This window comes from Crocuta crocuta, unplaced genomic scaffold (assembly GCF_008692635.1).
Source record: "Crocuta crocuta isolate KB4526 unplaced genomic scaffold, BGI_CrCroc_1.0 scaffold253, whole genome shotgun sequence".
Classification (NCBI taxonomy): Eukaryota; Metazoa; Chordata; class Mammalia; order Carnivora; family Hyaenidae; genus Crocuta; species Crocuta crocuta.
This window is the reverse complement of record NW_027529451.1, coordinates 4,108,475-4,129,602: the sequence shown is the minus strand read 5'-3', so window position 1 is coordinate 4,129,602 and position 21,128 is coordinate 4,108,475. Positions and strand designations below refer to the sequence as shown.

Here is a 21,128-nt window from a genome sequence, read left to right as displayed (position 1 = left end):
GTCAATATTTCAGTACGTATTTGGAAGGCCATTTTAACTATAGAAATCTAGCCCTCAGGCCATAACCAGGTTAAACAAATGGAGAGATCTATAGTCTACAAGGGAGTTTTGAGGTTCTAGAGATTCCATACTCATTCATAAATAGGGGGAAAATATTACCTATTGCAGAAGGCACTAGGATTAAATAAGTTAATGTGTTTGCATGAGCCATGCAAATTAAAAAATGGCACAAAATTGTCAGATGGCACCAATTATGTAAAATGATCAGTGATCACATAAAAAGTTTGTGATGCAACTTGCTCATGTAGTACTAACTGATCCGTTAGTACTAAATCCGTTTTCATGCAGTTAATACATATTTATTGAGCACATGCTATGAGCCAGCTTCAATGTCCTCATGGAACATTCAGTGTCACAGAGACCATGGAGAAGAGCTTTACTTATAGGCCAAAAACTTGTAGGTTTAAAAAAACCTATAAAATATCTTCTCCTTTTGCACTATTTGATATATACTGATAAGTTTTCATTTCTGGCTTAATCAAATGTTAACTGAAAGGAAAAATGCAGCTTTATTAAAGAGCGGAGAAGGAAATATGATTAAATGTCATCAAAAGATAGCATGCAGCTAATTGGCATTATCCCTGCTAAGTACCAATTATTATTTTTTTAAAAACTTATTTCTACACCAATACCGATGGGAAAATTACAGGTATCAAATTTTATGTCTCCTTTCTTCTTAAGTATTGTTATGGTATTACGATTGTTTCATTTCAAATATAGTGGAATGTCTCCCAGAGCAGTTAATGTCAGTAATACAATTACACAATCCAATGATAAGCAATAATCAAAGGAAGGAGAAATTAGTTGGTCTCTTAGAACTTTCTGAGTTCTCAGCATTGATTAGGAGACCCATTGTGAATTGCTGGATTTTGCAAATTGGTGGGTAAGCAAACAATTGGTAAGAGACATGAAGGGCTCTTATGTCATGGGGTACATGCTACTTACTTTTTCACATATTAGCTCATTCTTAATTATGGCAATTTTCATAATAGCCTAGTGAAGACAAGTATTAATGTACATTTCCAAAGGACAGAGAAGTCTTCACTAATAAAGTTCACCCCTGTGTACTGTGGTTTAGACCCTATGAAAGAGAAGCAAAACTTTCTTTTCGAATGACAAGCTTTCAGATTTTTACAGTTCGTAATAACAGGTTACAAGGAGAGCACAGAATCAAGAACGGTAAGAATCAAGCAGGGAAAAATGAGGTGTAACTTTTACTTAAATATGTAATAATAAAAGCTGTCATACTGCAGAGGGTACTGTGACATTGTTGTAGTCAAAATCATGGTTGGCATTTTGGCATTGCACACAGCGTGTTAAACACACAGAATAGCTGCGCTTTGAGCATTATCTTAGATCCCAGACAGAAAAATTGGTCGCAGACATTTCTAAGCAGCACCCTGCTTAGATCTTCACCAGCAAATGCCAAGGGTGAGTATTGAAATCCAGCCTGGAATAATCTGGATAATCAGGAGAAAACTTTAGTTTCACTCAGATTATTGGGATTTTGTGGACCCAGCTTTAGACTAAGGTTAACTTTGGTAAATGAAGTGTGTTTCTGTGGGTAAAAATGGGGCAGAGCAGAATGTGCCAGGGAGACCGAAGGGTGATCGTGAGAGAAGCATGTTCTTGAAGGGTAAGTTGTGCAGGGATTTACCACTCCTCTTCCAGTGATATTTGTCAGGTACTTTGATCTTCACCATCTCTGTTTTAAAGCTAAATGATTTTTTTTTACTAGTATAGAAAGTCTGGATAACTATTTTAGTATCCACAAACCTAACAGGGAACAATACAAAAATAGAAAAATTGAAAATGCTTGCAGTTGATAATTAATAATAGAAGAACATGGGGCGCCTGGGTGGCTCGGTTGGTTAAGTGTCTGACTAGAGCTCAGGTCATGATCTCACCATTCATGGGTTTGAGCCCTGTGTTGGTCTCTCTGCTGGCAGCTCAGAGCCTGGAGCCTGCTTTGGATTCTGTCTCTCCCTCTCTCTCTCTCTGCCCATTCCCTGCTTATGTTCTCAATCTCTTTCTCTCTCTCTCTCTCTCTCAAAAATAAATTTTAAAAACTTTAAAAAAATGTTTAATTAATAGGAGAACAAAGATTTGTTGAATGTCTTCTGAAAGACATTGTGCCTGCTATTGCAAAGGTTATAAAAAATTATAAGGAGCGGTCTCAGTGTGAAATGACTCATACAGTCCACCTGGGAAGCCAAGACACAAATGCAGGAGGAAATTTGGGTAAATATCAAATGATATCTATGGCTGATATAGTTCCAGGGAGGCTCCAAAGCAGGCAGGGTAAGTTGGGCCTTGAAAAGTAGGTAAGGAAGTCACTCCTGGATGGAAAAGAATAGCGAAAGTACATGGACTCTAGACATACCAGCTTAGCTTACTTAGGACTACTAATCACATTTTAGAAATGCTTTTTTTTTTCAATATTTAATTATTTTTAAGAGAGAGAGAAAGAGCATGAGCAGGGGAGGGACAGAGAAAGAGGGGGACACAGAATCTGAAGCTGGCTCCAGGCTCCAAACTGTCAGCACAGAGTCTGATGTGGGGCTCAAACTCACAAACCGTGAGATGTGACCTGAGCTGCAGTCTGATACTTAACCGACTAAGCCACCCGGGTGCCCCAGAAATGGAATTGGTTTATTCTGGAAAAGGGAAACCAAGAGGAGAGACTCGTTCAAGGTCAGCAAGCTCATGTGCTGGTTTCAGACCTAGCACTGGAAGTTGGGTCTCTGGATTCATAGTGCATGTTTTGGTTTGTATACATTGCAAAGTCTGGGAAAGCAAGCTGGTGCTAGGTGGCAGAAGTCTGTGACTACCTAGTCATGGTGTTTGAACTTAATCCTGGTTAGTGTGGACTAAAGCCTTGAATTTCTCCAAAGTAACTAACAACCAAATTATCAAACTGAAGGCTCATTCTTCCTTATTGTTCATAACTCCTTCTTGAACTTTCTACCCTCATGGGCCTTATACTTAAATGCCCTTATCAACTACATAGCATATAGTGTTATGGTGATCATGAAGCTTCTCTGAAGTTTCCAGTCTTTTCTGGCTGAACCTGCATTGCCTCCTCAAACCCTCTGCTCTACCCCCAAGGTTCACTCCGGCTAGAAAGGATATAAGGAGGAAAAACAAGGATTCTTGAACCTGCCGTCTCAGCTTTTATCCTCCCATCTGGCTCCTTTTTTGAGCTTCAGAAAGGCTTCCAGTTCCCCATCCACACAGCCAGAAACTGCCCTTCCACCATGTCCTCCTCTTTCCCCAGGTGTTCTTCCTTTAGGTCCTTCCTTGGGTTTATAAGCTACAACCTCATGGTCTGATGTCAATAGTATAAAGGCTCTGGGAAAAAAAGTATTCAGTATTTTCTAAGAAGGCAGAATACATTAGGATTTGTTTTACAACATAACCTCCACATCCATTTTCTGAAGACCTCCAAAACTATGTGTCTGATCTCAGCCTTTCCTGCACGACAGACCTAGATTTGGGGTCGGACATTGACCCTTATATCGAATAGGTACCTTATGCTGAGCAAGTCTCACAGTGAATGGAGTCTCTTTCTTTAACCCAGTCACGTTCTTCACCTCATCATCTTAGCTGAAACCTGGACATCTTCAACTCTCTCTCCCTTGAATCCTACCTCCATTTTATTAGCAATCTTTTACCAAATCTACTTTTGAAATGTCTGACGAATCCATCTTATCCTTGCTGTTCTCATTCTCATCATCTCTCATTGAGTCATTGCGATCCCCCACTTTCTTGCCTCTAGTCTCTTCCTCAACCCTAGTGTACCACCTAGGTACACTAGGTGTCTACAGGACGTCATCAGGAGAGCCGTTTTGTTTACCACAACGATGTTGACCGCTACTGGTATTTAAGGGGATGCTAATGTTAAGTCATGTACAGAACGGTCCTACACACAGTGTATAAAGCAGAATGAGTAGGAGATACAGATGGAGAGATTTATGGCAAGGAATTATCTTATACAGTTGTGGGTGCTGGCTAGGTAAGTCCATAATCCATAGGGTGGGCTGGTAGGAAGGGCAGGTTGAAACACTTGGGCATGGACTGAAAGTGCTGTCCACAGATAGAATTTCTGTATCATCTCAAAGAAGCCTCAGCTTTGAAGACCTTCCAAATGATTGAATCCATTCTACTCAAGTTATCCCCCCTTCCCTCAACCATCCATCTACCAAGATGATCTTTCAAAAATCATGTTTGGTCTTGATAAATTATCTCATGCTTCAGATGAGTCAGTGTTCCTGGAGCACCTGGGTGGCTCAGTCGGCGAAGCGACTGACTTCAGCTCAGGTCATGATCTAACAGTTCATGAGTTTGAATCCTGCATTAAGCTCTGTGCTGACAGCTCAGAGCCTGGAGCCTGCTTCAGAGTCTGTGTCTCCCTCTCCCTCTGCCCCTCCTCCCCTGCTCACACTCTGACCCCCTCTAAAAAATGAATAAACGTTAAAACACAAAAAATAAAAAGATGAGTAAATGTTCCTGTAGTGAGTCCTAGAAATGTACTCCAAACTTTCGACGAATTACAAAAGGAGATTTCTGTGATAGTCTCCTGTTGTCAAACTATCGAGATATGGCACACATAATTTTTGTCCTAAATTCCACCTACCTTGGGGGGAAGCAGCCAGTAGAGTGCCTGTCAGCATAGATTATTTTCTAAATCCACAATCCTGTCATAATTTCGCTTCTTTATTATGGAATTCTTATTGTAGTTTTCTCATACAATAGGTACATGTGCTTAGCAAATTTTACCAACAGGCATTTGATATTTATCCTAAATTCCCAAATATCTTTAAAGTTGACCACTTAAGGATTGAACAGATATGCAAGACCCAATTCTCATTTTCTTGGTGCACATTTAAAAAACTGTTGTGCTATTTATTTATCTGAGTTGTTTTATTTTTATTATACCATATGTCATTTACAGTTGCTGAGCACGCCACTAAAGGCGTGTGTTTGCAATCCTCTGCTAAGAGATTAAATTAAGCCATGTAGAAAATGATGTATTTTAAAAGGACAATATTTTTGTGAACATCTTTGCTTTTATTGTCTGGTTAATTGTTGACTGAATTTCCCCCAAGACTGTGAAAATGCAACAAATAATGATGCAGTGAAAGAAGTATTGGGAAAAATCAGGACTTGTTTTGGAAATGTTCTATACTTGTTATGGTTTAAGAAAATAAAGCAATGCCTTTTAGGCTCCCACACAAATGTATGCATAATTCCTACATCCACACCATAACTCCTCCCTTGTTTATTGAGATATAGTTTGCATATAGTATAATTTACACTTAGTTTAATGGCTTTTGACGCAAGGTCAACCTGCACCAGAAACCAGACTCGGAACATTTACATCATCTCAGAAACTTCCCTCATGCCCTTTTGCCTACAGTTCCCTGTCCATGGATGGCCTGCTCTGATTTCTGACACTATGGATTACTTTTGACTCCCTATAAATCACAAAATATGAAGTCTTCAGCATCTAGTTTCTTTCACATGACCTAATGTCCATGAGATTCATCCATAATAACGTGTTTGGCAGTTATTTATGTTGCTGGATAGTATTGTTGTATGAATATATCATAATTTATTCTCCTGTTGATGAACGCCATGTTGTTTCCAAATACGTCGGAGTAGAATTTCAGGGTCATAAGGTAGTTGTATGTTCAACTTTAAAAGAAACTACCAAAGCAGTTTTCCAAAATTGTACTGGTTAGCATTTTTAGAGAGCTGCTCACTTGTTCCACAGTCTTGTAAACATTTGGTATTGTCGACCTTTTAGATTTTAGCCATTGTACTGGGCATAAAAGGGTACCTCTCTGTGGTTTTAGTTTGCATTTTCCTAATAACCAAAGCTGTTGAACACATTTACATGTCCTTATTGATCAATTATATATCTGTGTGTGTGTGTGTGAAGTATCTGTTCAAATCTTTGGCCATTATTTTATTGAAGGTCTGTTTTGTTGATTTTAGGAGTTCTTTGCATAGTCCATCTATGACTCTGTTGTCAAGTTTATGTATTGCAAATGTTTTTCCTAGTCTATGACTTGACTCTTTTTAATGATATTTTTTGACAAGCAGAAATTTTGATAAATTTTAATTTTAAGTCCAATTTAATTATTTATTTTTTCATTGTTCTTAGCACCCTTTGCATCCTGTTAACGAAATTGTGACCTCTCTGAAGATTGCAAAAATAGGCTCTTTTTTTGTTTTGTTTTGTAAATTCTTTCTGGTTATCGATTTTGTTTAGGCCCATGATCCATTTTGATTTAACTTCTAGTAATAGATTGTATGTTTAGGTCCATGATCCACTTGGATGTAATGAAGAGATTGAAGTTTTTTTGTTTTTTGTTCTTTTTCCATATGGGTCCCAGTTTCTCCACATCATTTCTTAAAATCCTTAATCTTTCCTCACTGATTTTACTACACATCGTTGTTGAAAATCATTTGACACTATACATGTGGATTTATTTCTGAACTCTATTCTGTTGCATTGATCTATGTGTCTATTCTTCAGCCAATACCACACAATTGTGATTGTTGTAGCTTTTTAAGAAGTCTTGAAATTAGGTTGTGTAAGTGCCCCAATATAGTTCTTATTGTCAAATTTGATGTGGCCATTCTAGATCTGTTATATTGACTTATTAATTTTAGAATCAGTTTGTCAACTTCTTCAAAAACTAATGCTGCTTATTTGTTTTCCTTTAGAATTATTTTATTAAATTATACATATGCAACAGCTTCTTAACTCTACACATGGACTTAAATTTTTTAAAAAGAAAAATACTACGTCTTATTACACCATGATCCTAGCTAAAAGCTTTTCAGAACTTTGAGAAAAATCTTTAAAAAGGTTTCACGTTACCTGAAATGTACACATTTAACATTATCCACAAAACCACTAGAAAGACATAACAATTCATAGGCTAAGAAACTGTCCCAAAGGCATTTTTTCCCCAATCCTTCCTCCGGAGTAAGGTAATGTTATTAAATTATCCGTTCCATTCACAAAATGGCCCTCTGCACCTGCTCTGGTATATGTTCTGCCATATCACTGCATATTTATGCATGACTTAGATGAGAGTTTCTTAACATTATTATTTTGATAACCTGATAACCTGGGCTCTCATCCTCTCATGTTTATACAATGAAGCCCAATATGGGCTTCTCCCTCCATAACCCCCACTTCCTCTACTGCCTCCAGCACCACAGTTTCCACCACCATATGGTCCCCCCATGTTCCTGCTACCACCAAAGTTTCCACTTTTCATGGGACCATAGTTAGAAGGTTGCTGGTTATAGTTTCTGAAATAACTGTAATTTCCATTTCCGTAATTTCCTCCTCCATACTTGTCATAATCGCCTCCATAGACACCCCTCCCCCACCAGGCTGCCCTGTCCAGGTCCTCCACCCACGTCTCTTCCTCCTCCATAGCCAGAGCGATCTCCAAATTTGCCACCCCCAGGTCCTCCTCTATACTCCTTAATGCTATTTCCATTTCTACCTTTTGTTTTAGTACGGAGAAGAGTTTTGCAATACTTTGAAGAATCAGTCTTTTATTTCATTTCTTTAACAAAAGTTATTGAGCATCTATGCTCTTCTGGGGACTATTCTAGCCTTGTATTTTAGCAGTAAGCAGAATAATCAAAGAACTCCAATAATAAATTAATTAATATACATTTAAGTACGATGGACAAAAATATAAGAAGTCAAAGTGATAGTTAGTGGTAGATGTGGGAAGACAGGCTGTTTTAAATAGGGATGTCAGGAAAAGCCTCTATAACTACATGACGTTTGAGCAGAAACCTGAGTACATTAAAAGAGTGAGCTGTGCAAATATCTGGAGGCAAACATTGATGTCAGAGGGAGCAGCAAGTCCAAATATTTGGAGGTGGGCGCATGCCTGTCAATTTCAAGGGGCAAGCAAGGAGGCCTGTGTGACTGGAATGTAGTGAAGCAGGGGGTGAGAGTAGGAGATAAAAATGGTATGGTCCATGGTATAGACCTGAATGATGTGTGTTTTGAGCAAAGGGGTGACATAATGTGTTAAAATGAGATCTCTGGGCGCTGTGTACCAACTGACTACTGAGAGCTAAGAACGGAAGCAGGGAGACTGGTAAAAGATGATGGTGATTCTTCTTGATTTTTAACTCTTTGTTTACTGGCACTTAATCAGTTTGGTATTTGATGTCAGGTACTAACTGTGTGCTTTGACGAGACCTAGACATTGCCTTGTGTAATACCATATTAAAAATGAAACAGTAAGTGGAATTCTAATTTGTATGGGTCATTCATATTGATACCACCCATGTCTAATTCCATACTGTTTTCATGCCTTAAGCAGTCCTGGGTTTCCATTGCACTTCTCGTTTTTGAGCAATCGAAATTAGAATGTCTTAAAACTTGACCACTTGATGATTCTCCGTGCATGACTTCTTCTGTATGTCAAATGGAGTTACCTGATTCTGGCCTCCTTTGAAATGCTTTCAGAAGTTTCCACACATATATTCCGTTCTTTTCCTTCGGTAATATGCAGTTTTGAAACAAAATGGTGGTCAGAAAATTTTGGTGTAGACTAAATCTTCTGTATTTTTAAGAAGTGATGCCTCCAAATATGTCACTCTTCTTCTCTTCCTTATTAGTATCACTGTGTCTAGAAAACATGCCTTTGAATTAGGAAAAATAGAGAACCTATTACTGATACTAGATTATTTATGGGGTGGTAGTGAATCATTATCAGGCCTGGTAAATGTGATAGTGGAATTTTAGATTGAAGTGTTATAATTAAGTCATCCTCCAATTTACTTATTTTAGTGACAGTTCATTAGTATGTTCTGGTGCTTTTAAGAAGCTCTAATTAAGAGAGTGTCATGATAATAGTGGGATCATAATTATATGCATTTAATTATATTAAAGCCAAATATTTAGCTTTGTATCAATATTTTTCAGAAGTCTAAAATAAGCCCTCTTGGTCACACTGGCTGATTTTCTTAATACTGTGAAATTTAGGGACTAATCTTATGCACAATAGTACATAGTCATGATCTGTCTTCTCTTTGGGACTTTCTTGGTGCTGTCATCCGTGCAAAGCATAGAATGTGGTTTGCCATTAAAAAGATCACCTTGGCCAGGTGAATTGATGTCAAGCCCTGGGTAGCCCTAAATTTTTGTGTCTAACGTCATGGTCATTAACTAAACAAATAGGAGAATGCAGGCAAAGACATAGCTCAAATAGAATGAATATTTTAGAACAAACGAAACAGTACATTCTTTATGGTGCTAAAGTAAAGCATCTGTAGGATATAGTTAGTGTTAGGCTTTATATTTATTTCTTGCTTTTCTCTCTCCTTAGAAAACATTCGGAGTAATTTAAAAAATTGCACTAGTTTTAATAAAATAGGCTCTCTTAATTCTTTCCCTACTGTTGCAGTTAATTTAGGCAATGTCAGTCTGTTACTGTTAGAATTGCTATTCAACTGAAAATGTATTATAATGTGCTGCACACATAAAAATTACATTATAATGAGCAAAACCGAGCTAAACATAATTGTGCCTGAAACAGCACTGTGACAGGAAGTGTCTCCTGTAATGGTGATGATTTCCATATCAGTGATAATTTTATTGTCTGATTTGCATTGTCTTCTTCTTGCTGCCATATTGATGCACAGAATGTGTCCATCCGTTCCTGGGAGATATATAGATGCCAAAAAAAAATGTAGTTAACTCCCTCTCCCATTCCTAGAAAAATCTTAAGTAATAAAAAACTAAAACAGATGACAGCAACCAAATTGTATCCCCCAAGGCTGCACCTCCCTGCTTCCCACCCTCCCCCCTCCCCCCAGCTCCCTTTCATAGGTTTATGTACTTGCTGGAGGCAACTTTCCAAAACATCTTAATGGCCTCAACTCTCAGGATAAAAACATTTAACCATCTCTGCTATTAGCCAGTGCCTGCTGGGTCTCAGAGGTGTATTGTCATTGTTGGGCCAGCCATCTCTAATACAGATGAATAGAGCTTTAAACCTCTCATATATGCAAAGGAGAAAAAGGAAGGGAAGCATTAGTTCTTATTCATTGGTGTATCACCAGTCTCTTCAGCTCTTAGAGAAACTTCAGATGGATTCTGATCCCAGATTCTGGATAAGTGGGCAAGATGAAAAAAAAGAAAATACAGAAGTTGCAAAACCTACTCATGACATAGAGGAGTTCATCTGCTTCCCTGGCCCTTTTCTCCCTTCTGTTTCAGTACAGCAACTACTTATTAAACATTTGCTATGTGCAAAGTATCGTGCAAGGCATGAAGGGATTCCCAAGGGACTAAAATTGCCTCCAGTTCTTCAATGGGTCAGTTGGCAATGAGTTGTGTACTCAAATATTCACAAGGAAAAACTCTGAAAATCACATTTGGGAAAATGTGTCTACAATGGTGTATCTTTTATGTCAAGTTCAAGAACTATATAGATTTTTTGAAACAAAAACTGCTGCAAGAGGTGATAGAAACAGAGGGTTGTTTCTTTTTTTTTTTTTTTAACTAAAACACACTATACACTCTGCATTGCTCCATCATACCTTCTACGCTTATAGAGTTTGAAAAAACATCTCTCTCAGAATGTGAATTCTCGTTTATCAGAAGTTAAGAAAACATCCAGTTACTTATGGATGCAATTTTAGTGGTTGCAAATGGCTTGATTTGCAGTCCATGTGGTTCCTGGTTCTCTAGCATTGGTTGTAAGTCAGAATTCCTCAAGTCTGGAATACCCGTATCAGAACTCACAGCTTCTCTTCACTCTTCATTTGGCCCAAGAAAAAATGTCTTCCTTTGATGCCTTATCCATGCTTGTTCTTGAAGAGCCTGAAATTAAGTCCTCCATTAAGAGCAACCTCGGGCTGCACGTAGCCCAGTTCCAGGAAAAGCTTCAGCTGAAGCCACCCTCAAACTACCCTCGGAACAGCCAATCAAAAGAAATGTGTAACATTCCTGTGGTCTGAGTCAGGGCTGGGAACTGCAGGTAGTTACTCTGTACAGTCTAGCCAATCACTTACCACTTGCCTAAACCCCACGTAGGGCCTTTGAGCTCACCTCATAATTGGTCATTTTCGAAGGATTCTCAAAGGTCATGATTGGGTCCCGCCAAAAGTAATGGACGCCACACAGACACTTAATGGTCAAAACTGTTACTATGGGTGCTGTACAATTATGATTGGTGCTTATGTGATGATGTAATACATACAACGTATGCACTGTAACACCCCTGTTCTTTACCCCATAAAAACCCTGCTCGGTATTGTTCGGGCTTCACCTTGCTGCCACGACACCGGTAGGCGGGTGAGCCCCTGCTCAAGCTTGTAATAAAGACCCTGTTGTATTTGCATCGGTGCCGGCTCCTTGGAGGTCTCTGGGGACTCGTGATTCGGGCACAATGTTCTAAAAAGAAACAAAGCCTTTGCTGAAGTTTTGCCAGTTTTAGAGATATATGGATTCTGGCATCTAATTGCATCAGTGCAATAAAGAGTAACTCAAAACTTACCTCTCTCTTTATTTTTTAAACATTGATAGCAACACATCTTGGGTGACGAGTCCCTACAGTGTTGTAAACCCAGTTGCGGTCTTTAGAATAGGGCAGTAAATTATTTATTTGAGTAAAAAGTCATAAGGATGTAAAAGCCCTAAATTCATTTCTCTGTGCATTTCTGACTTCACTTGAAGATGTTGGAGGATCTATAGGTTGGGACTGAAAAAGGAGGAAGACATGGAAGGGCCTGAGTGAGTTTGGAAGGGAAGTTTTGAGCCTTCAAAGGAGCTCCTGACTTTGATATCCAAGGCTGAGCTTCTGCAGGGCTGAGGCTGGCATGGAAACTCCTAATGAGCCTCAAGCATGGGAAAAATTTCTGAGCCACACACATGAGCAATCCAAAGGGTATCTGAAGCACTTTCCATTTTAGGTTCTAAGGTAGTGGACAGATATAGACCCAAAAGGCATGAATGAATAACGCTGAGTCACAAAAGTAGGAAGGTTTTGATCACTGGATGGAGGACTAGCCAAAGAAAAGGAAAATGCTGCTTCAACTGCACATTAGCTCCAACAGAGCAAGAGAGATCTCCAGGCACCTTGGTAAAAGCGTGAGGAAAGAACAATGAGAAAATTCCCAGGAAAAAGAGGTAACATTGATTGGACAGTTTGCATTGCATGAAACGCCTTTCATATCCTGTTCACATTTTGTCTTGTTTAGGGAACAGAGACACAGGAAATCTTTCAGAGGCAGACTTCGAACTCCAGTCACTTATATCATCTTAGATTTTCTTCACCCTCAGTTCTATCACCACGGAGTTTTTAGGAACCTGCCTCTGGTAGCTGTGGGTGTGACATCAATTTCAGAAAAAGTATCCAAACAAAACAAAGCAAAAGAAATACCATGAGCGTGTCGCAAGCATTGCTCCTCATTGGAGCCCCTGCTGCAGCACTGCATCTTTCAGGGGACTTCACCCCTCTCTCTCCATGGCCTGGCAGCATCTGCTACTGCTGCTGAGTTTCCTGAGATTTGAAAAAAACTAAGTCCTACTCACCCACCGCGGTGCTGAGATTTGATAGCATTGGGTTGTTTTTGTTTTGTTTTGTTTTTTACTAAGTGTAGTTGACACACAATGTTACGTTAGTTTCAGGTATACAACATAGTGACTCCATAATTGTATACTGTATGCTTTGTTCACCACAAGTGTAGCTACCATATGTCACGATATTATTACTGTACTCCTATTACATTACCATTGACTATTCTCCTTATGCTGTACCTTTTACCCCCGTGTCTTGTCGAGAGAGCGAATGTTATTAAGACAATAGTGATCTCAGCTTAATTGATACATATCTTTTCCTTAGCACTGCATTTTCTTTTACCAGGTTGCACAGACCTTTGTCATTGAGCATCTTGGCACCTCTGTTCTTGTCTGTCCCGTGGTAGCTTGCATGTATACATTTTCTTTTGTAGTCAAGGACTGAATGAACTCAACCACAAACATGGGGATAAAATTATTGATGGTACTTTAGCACAAATATTTACGCTTAGCAAGCATTTTAATATATGTTCTAACAAACTTTGGGCCCAACGAAGGCAGGGAGAAAAGGCAACTGTGAGTTGAATTTCTCCTGCAGGACACCTTTGAGAAGGCGAGCCTGAGTAGCAGCAGCAGTGGGGGTGCCAGCCTGAAGAGCGAACTCTCAGAAAGCGCAGACCTGCCCCCCGAGGGCTTCCAGGCCTCCTGTGGTAAGGATGAAGACAGGGCCTGTGATGAAGTCCTGTCCGAGGAGAACTTCAACTTGGAAAATGTTGACAAAGGTATTTCTAGGGAAATGGTGACCACACGAATGCACCCTTGAATTGGGTCTGTTTCAAGGTTCATTTGCTCTGTCTTTATTCTGTTACTCTTTCATTCACGTGCAGACATGTACTCGGAGCTAGATGATGAGCTGGACATTTCGGACAACTCCAGCAGCTCTAGTTCGAGCCCTTTGAAAGAATCTACATTCAGTAAGTTTCCTTTACCGGCCTGCGGGGTTCCGGTAGGTCATGGTTTAGGAATCATGCTTGGGGGCGGGGTGACCGCCATCATATACGGAACGCGGCGGTTTATATCGCAGGTGCAGTGCTAACTAGGACGGATTCGTCTAGCCTTCATGCAGGCCCAGAGGCCAACCTGCACTGTGGCCGGCTGTTGCCTCCTCTGTCAAATGAATAGTTTTATTGTTTCTACCAGCAAATGCAGCTTGTAACGGGAATGGAGATAACTAATTTGGAGAAACACTAAATAACCACAGGAATAATGGAAGTGACCTCTTGTGAATCTGTTCTCTAAGTGTTAGAGAGCTCAAGAATAAATTAGTCTTGGAGTGGACTAAGTTTTGTATGATTTTATTTATGTTATGTAAGGGATATATTTCAAACACTAAAGTAAAATAAATATCTTAATTGTTTAGTGCTATGAAAAATATGATATACAAATTCAGTCCATATGTTAATTTTGCCTCTTAATTTAAAACAATAAAGTAAATAGTCTGGGGTATGGGGTATGGAAAAGAAAATATATATTTGGATAAAATTTACAAGGAAGGATAGGATTCAATTCATTCAACAAATCTGAAACTGAAAGAAAAGAGAAGTTGAAATAGAATATGGAGAGGAAAGAATAATTCTTTTAAAAGAGTAAGTTGAAGGCATATTAATTAGGGTAGAAATATTTTGAATTTTTTTAATGTTTATTTATTTTTGAGAGAGAGACAGAATGTGAGCAGGCAAGGGGCAGAGAGAGAGGGAGACACAAAATCTGAAGCAGGCTCCAGGCTCTGAGCTGTCAACACAAAGCCCAACGCAGGGTTTGAACTCATGAACTGTGAGATCATGACCTGAGCTCAAGTCAGAGGCTCAACTGACTGAGCCATCCAGGCATCCCAGGGTAAGAATATTTTGAAATAAAGTTAGTATAAATAATTTCCTCTCATTAATGACTGTACTATGAAAATCTCATAAAAGAAAATCTGAAATAATCTCCCTAAGGATCAAAGTGAAAACCTAAGGACTGAGCTTCATTTTTCCCCCTTTCCGAGTTTAACTGTCTATCAAAATAGGGACTAGACCATAAAATCTGGAACAATCTCAGTTTCCAAAACTGATCTGTTTTTCCCTGCAAATTCCTGCCTGCTAGATAGAATATCCTGATACGTGATTGGGAAAACATGAATGTTATACAGGAAAAATATCCATGCATGTGTAGCAAATTCTAGAAGAAGTTAATTACTGGCTGTTCAGAGATGAATTCAACTTTGTATGTTCTGGGTAGCAATAGTGGGGAAGGTCGGGGGGAAGTGAGGAAAGAGAAGTTGAACATTTGAACTTACATGTAGCAACTTGTAGCTGTCTTGACAAAGGCTGTAGAATAATTATGACATGGATATTTTATTATCCCTTCTTAGCTATTAGTAACAGAGTTGCCTTGTTTAGCACCTTTTCTTTGGAAAATGGACCTTACACAATCCTGTTAAGTAAACAGTAATTTGAAACATTGTATTTCAATTGATGCTTTTATAAATGAGGACCATCTTTAGACTACATAAAATTACTCATGTAATAGGATGCAGCATTGGGTTTTTTTTTTAATTAATAAATAGGTAAATAAATAAAATATTTGCAGAGGGAAAATATAAAGATATTTTTATGTTCTTGTTCCAGGCATTTTAAAGAGAAGTTTTAGTGCCTCAGGAGGGGAAAGACAATCCCAAACAAGGTACGTACACACTGAGCTCCCAGAGCTCTCCCGAGCTGAGTTATTGGTGGCTAAATTGAAACCTTGTAGCTAGAGGTCACCATGGACATGTGGTACTAGAGGCCATCAGAGCCCACCCTCCCAGCACTGATTATGGTTTGCCAAGCAGCCAACTGGAAAGAGTACTAAGCTTAGAGGCTCCTGTGTGGCTCAACTGGTTGAGCATCCAACTTCAGCTCAGGTCATGATCTCGCTGTTCTTGAGTTTGAGCCCTGCATTGGACTCTGCTGTCAGTGTGGAGCCCACTTCAGATCCCCTGTCTCCTTCTCTCTGACCCCCACCCCCACCGCCAGTCAAAGTAAATAAATAAACATTAGAAAAGAGTACTAAGCTTGGATCAGGGTTTAATTCTAGCTTTGTGATCTTCAGCTAAGCAGTTAGCCTCTCGGAGCTCAGGGCTAGACCAGGGAAGTAGGTGGTTGTGTTTTATGAGGTCCTCTGGAGCCCTGGCTCCTTATATCTTGTTTGTCCGCCTCCGCGGGCTGTAGGGCTCATCCTCATGGCAGATGTGGCCAAAGCAGACCACATTACATCCACATCCCGGCCAGCAGGAGATAGAAAGGACGGACCCAGCATTGTGCTCATCCCTTCTGTTCATACCCTTGGCCAGAAAGTAATCATAGGAACACATCTAACTGCAAGGGAAGAAGAGTATGTATGTTTGGGGGATTCTGTTTTAAAAGGAAAAAGAAACTTATTTGGGGATTATCAGCAGTTTCTGCAGGAGTTATCCCTTGGGCAAAAGACTACAATGAAACTATTAGGTTTGGCCCAGTGCAAGTCCCCGGGGACCTTCATGTGGGCAGTTTCCACAGCATTGAGTGAAGTTGGCAGCAGTGGAAGCTCGACTGTGGTGCTTTTACAAGTTACAGAGGCCATGATGGGAAGAAAGCAAAGATTGAGCTACATAGTTAGCTGGTAAGGGACCTTTGATAGTAAAGGGCCTTCTTAGAATCAGGATGACTTCAGGGTACCTGGGACTAAGGAGAGACGGCCGGTGGAGCGGAGAGATGAAGAGGGAAAAGGAGTTGGCAGGACACAGGCACAGAGTAGCTCGAGCCTAGAGAGTGGGCGTCTGGGAAAGATGAAGGGACAGCCCTTTCTCTGTGTCTGAAGGAAGGGGGGGGGGGCAAAGATAAAATTAAGCTAGAAAAGCAGAGAAGAAGGATATTAAAGAAGATTATACTTGGTGGTTTCTGCATGCTAGATGATTTTCAAGGTCACTGCTGTGTAGATGGTCTAGATTTGAGGAGTGTGGTCAACTAGGAAGCACCAATATAAAGATAGGCAGGCAGCTGAGTGGAGACAGACAGAAGGACTGAGTCAAAGACATGCCTGAGGCTAGATGCACATGAGGCAGTGGTTCTCAGCAGTCTGTGGAGCTGCGGGTGACCCTGGCCAGGGACGTGGCTGCATGCCATGTGACAAAAGGCTAAGGCTAAGGTGTGCATTCTCAGTTGGGCTTTCTGGATGCCAGCAAAAGAATGTGACTCATGTCGACTTTTGTGCAACAGAGCTTTGTCAAATGGCTTTATGGGGGGGGGGGGCACTCATGTAATTAGGAACCCAGAGTTCCTAAACTTAGGAAGGAATAAAAACCAGACGAACCTCTGAAGTCTCAGACTCAGGGCAGGGGATGAAGGAGCTCCCAGTTTGTTTTTTCCAACCATGTGTCACCTTTCTCAGGATTCCGTGTCCTACTAGAGAGAGTCTGTTGGCCTGGGTTGAATCAGGATCCTTTTTGCTGCTGCAGGGAGAGCTGTGCTCCTTGATCGACGGCCCCTCCAAGTCCCTCAGGGGGTCCTTGCTGTGGGGAGCAGGGTGGGTACTGGGCGAACCCACTTCTGGGTACTGGGAAGATGAATTTCAGAATGAAGAGTCTGCCTCGCAAAATCCTGAAGGGGTGACTTAGGTGGTAAAGGAGGGTTCATGTAGAGAATCACTTTCTGTTTAGTCAAAGCTACAACGTCACAAATTAATTGTTGTTGTTGTTGTTTTTCCAAGTAAGGCTCAGGAAGGTTAGCATGAAGCCTTTCTATTTCCTAATTCCTTTCTAGTGTTGTTAGTGACAAAAACGCAAGAAAAACCTATCAGAGTGCATAAAATACCAGAAGGGTCGTCGAGGGAACCCTACAGGGTTTTTAGTGGGCCAACGTGCAGAAAAGTGGTGGTCAGAAGTAATGGAGAGGGCAGGGGAAAGAGAAACTGTCTCAAACCCCAGGAGAACCAGAGTGGGGAATTTAGAGGACTTGGGACTTGAATTCAGAGATCGCCCAAGGAGTCTCCCGGGCTTGTAGTTGCTTCCCGTTGCCTTCCTTCTGGCTTCTCGTCCCTAAGCCACCACCTCTGCTTTCCGCAGACAAAGAAGCCAACACACAGGAGCCTGGAGCCGGGGGAGCTCCAGGGGACAGGAGAGAGGGGCAGGGTTGGAAGGCGTGGCTGTAGAGCCGGGGTCTGCATGCGAGCTACCACAGAGTAGGTTTGTCATCTTCAACTCCTGGGATCAGGGCTAGAAGCCCTGAACCACATCTCCAGTTCAATAGACTTTTGTGAGCTGACTGGAAAACAATCCAACTGCTTGGAACGGTATTTGCATAGGAAAATGTTCTACGAGTTCTCCTGCAAAATAACTAGCAAGCGCCCTCTGGAAGCTAGCTATTCTCGGGTTTCTGATTATATTTTTAAGAACATCACCAAGACACTTTTTTTTTTTTTACCTGTTATTGGATACTTTACTCAGTGATATAAATTTGCTGAAATGTACGGAAGACATGCAAAACAAGTAGTACAAAAATACATCAGGACATATGGGTTTAACTCCCCAATTAAAAGAGCTTTATATTAAAATGAGAATTTCCAATCAGATGAATTTAGGCATCTTGAACTTGTTAAATAATTCTAGTCTTTTTTTCTAAGAGGATTCATGGAAAATTGTCTTATTTGAAAGAACTCAGTTGAAGTCCAGACCTTCAAAAATAAAGGAAACATAGGTACTATGTATTTTAGAGCTTGAAATGGCTTTTAAAACTAGTTATTATCTAAACATTTTATAGTGAATTGGGTAAACTAGAATCAACAGAAAGGATAAGTTCAATCTGAAGCTCATTGGAAAAAGGAATATTACAGAGTATAATTACATTAACCCCTTTAGCTTGTGGTTAATGACCAAGTCAATGGGTGGAAATGGCCCAAATGTTGAGGTTGATGCATCAGAAGGTGCATTGGTGAATAGGACCTGAGCTAAAATAACATTTGAAACATTGTGCCGTGTGTGGTACAGCATAACATGCTGTCAGGGAACACAGGTTGGTTTAAGACAAACTCTCTTCCCTCAAGAACTCTGAGTGAAACAGGGAGACAAGAACAGACTTCAGGAGAAAATAAATGACAAAAGACAGCCTCTGATTCATGCCAAATGAGAGGAGAGACAATTAATGACTTTTCATGTCCTTCCAAGTAATTCCCAGAGCTTCTCTGAATTAAAGATCGTTTGAAAATGTATTTCTAGTTCTTTAAATTAAAAGGCACTAAAACTAAAGTTATTTGCAGTCTAATTTGATTAGAGATTTTCTGGGTTTCTTGGTTTACAAAAGTGAGAGGTGGAACCATCCTACAAAATATTTAGAAGCTAAATGAGAAGTGAGAATCTAAACGATGATAACCAAGTTACATAATAGAAGATATTTAGAAGCTAAATGAGAAGTTAGAATCTAAAAGAAGATAGCAAAGCTATAAAATAGAATAAAAATAAATAGAAAATCAGGCCTGCAGAGATTTTGGGGTATTCCATGTCACGTATAAAATGGTAGGCCCAGTTACAGGGAGACCCAGGGCAGATCTCCTCCTTGGGGACCCTTATTGACTCTTGAAACAACAGAATCGGTACCATTGAGAAAAAGCCACAGAGTTTAGAATTCAAACTTGGTCCTGGCTAAATAGCTCAGAGAGAAAAATCAAGCATTAATTCTGAACTTCTGTCACCCCAGATATCAGGGACCAGATTTAAGCCAATTGCCTGCTGAAGTGTACCTCCCTGATAAATTGGCTTAGACTTGCAAATGGAGCTAGAAGGACAGCTCTGCCTCCTCAGAGAAATACTGGTCTCAAGGCTGGTGAGAGGAATCATTGTATTAGAACTGGAAGGCATCCTGGTGATCCAGGGCATCATCAGGTTATGAAATTTTTTCAAGACTATATTTCATAGCAAGAGCAAGAGAACAAGTTCTCAACTCTTAGAAGTATATACTTCTATGAACTACTTAGAAGTGGCATGAAGCCAGGGGCGCCTGGGTGGCTTAGTCGGTTGAGCGTCCGACTTTCGCTTAGGTCATGATCTCACGGTTCGTGGGTTCAAGCCCCGCGTCGGGCTCTGTGCTGACTGCCAGCTCAGAGCCTGGAGCCTGTTTCAGAGTCTGTATCTCCCTCTCTCTCTGACCCTCCCCCACTCACGCTGTCTCTCGCTCTCTCCTAGAAAAAAAAAAAAAAGTGGCATGAAGCCTTCAAGCAATTCCTTGGGGCTCCTTTTCTTGACAGATTCCTCCCTGTATCTCCTCCTCCATCCCCAAATCACCAAAAGTCCTAGAAACTAAACTCAAAGCTGAGGTCCCATATCAGTGGAGAGAGCCCCATTCCTCAGCTCTGAAACTGTAGCATTCATGAAGAAGAGGTGAATCTCCAAATCTCCATTCCCAGATCCCCAGACAGGAAATCTCCCTCAGTAGGATTCCATCCATGTGGCAGCCATTCCCAGGGTTCTCCTGACCCCCACCAACCCCCCCCAGAAAATCTGGAGATGTCAGTGTAGCGTTTTTGACATCACAGAAGTAGACTATGGGGAGCTTCTAACTGACCTACATTTCCTAACAATGAACAGGTCCTTCACACTGTATGTATATTCATGGAGCACAACTTGCTTTTAGGCTTTTAACTTACTAGAATAGACATTTGATTTTACATCTTCATTCTTCACATGTTATTGGAGAGTCATGAACAAGAGTGTCACTTCGGATACTCCTACAACTGTTTATCAATCTGAGTGTCACCAAATAGCTGCTTTAGTTGTGATAAACTCATATTCTACTGAGGGCTAACCAGTTAGCTCTCTTGAAGATGTAGAAGCGTGAGATAACTAGAACTGATTTGCATTTAAGTTCCATCTAGTCAGTAACGAAAGGGAGACAAATATGAACTTAATGGAATATTTTTGCTATATTGCTTTTAACACATGTACAGGTCATGTGATGGTCTATTTGAATAACTTTTCTTGAATGAGCTTGTGAGAAGTTATTTTGTTCTAAGAGCTTCAGTGAGATATAACTCACACAAGATAAGCTGCATAGATTTAAGATGTGCAATTTGGTAAGTTTTGAATATGTACATCCCTGTGAACTAACAATTAGGATAGAGAACATATCCATTTAAAAATGTCATTGTGTCTGTTTGTACCCTCACTTCTCACCCCCCACCCTAGGCAATCATTGAACTACTTAGTGTACTCTCGATTAGTTAGCATTTTAGAATTTCATATAAATGGAGTTATAGAGTACTTACTCTTGTTTGGCTTCTTTTACGCAGTATAATTATTTGGAGATCTGTCCATATGGTTTTCTTAGTCTATCAATAGTTGATTCTTTTTTATTGTTGGGTAGTAGTCCATTGTATGGATATCTCATGGTTTGTTTTCTATGCATCTGTTACTGGACATTTGAGTCCCAGTACCTGGCTATTC

General features: G+C 40.2%; 1 protein-coding gene across 5 annotated transcripts in view; it reads left to right on the top strand.

Moving 5' to 3' along the window:
- NEK10 (NIMA related kinase 10) overlaps window positions 1-21,128 on the top strand; it is a 208,172-nt gene that overhangs the window by 130,893 nt on the left and 56,151 nt on the right. For all 5 annotated transcript variants that reach the window (XM_077760735.1, XM_077760734.1, XM_077760732.1 and 2 more), the window contains exons 26-28: window positions 13,236-13,419; window positions 13,525-13,611; window positions 15,307-15,361. In XM_077760735.1, the coding sequence (XP_077616861.1) occupies window positions 13,236-13,419; window positions 13,525-13,611; window positions 15,307-15,361 (326 nt within the window). The remainder of the gene's footprint in view (window positions 1-13,235; window positions 13,420-13,524; window positions 13,612-15,306; window positions 15,362-21,128) is intronic.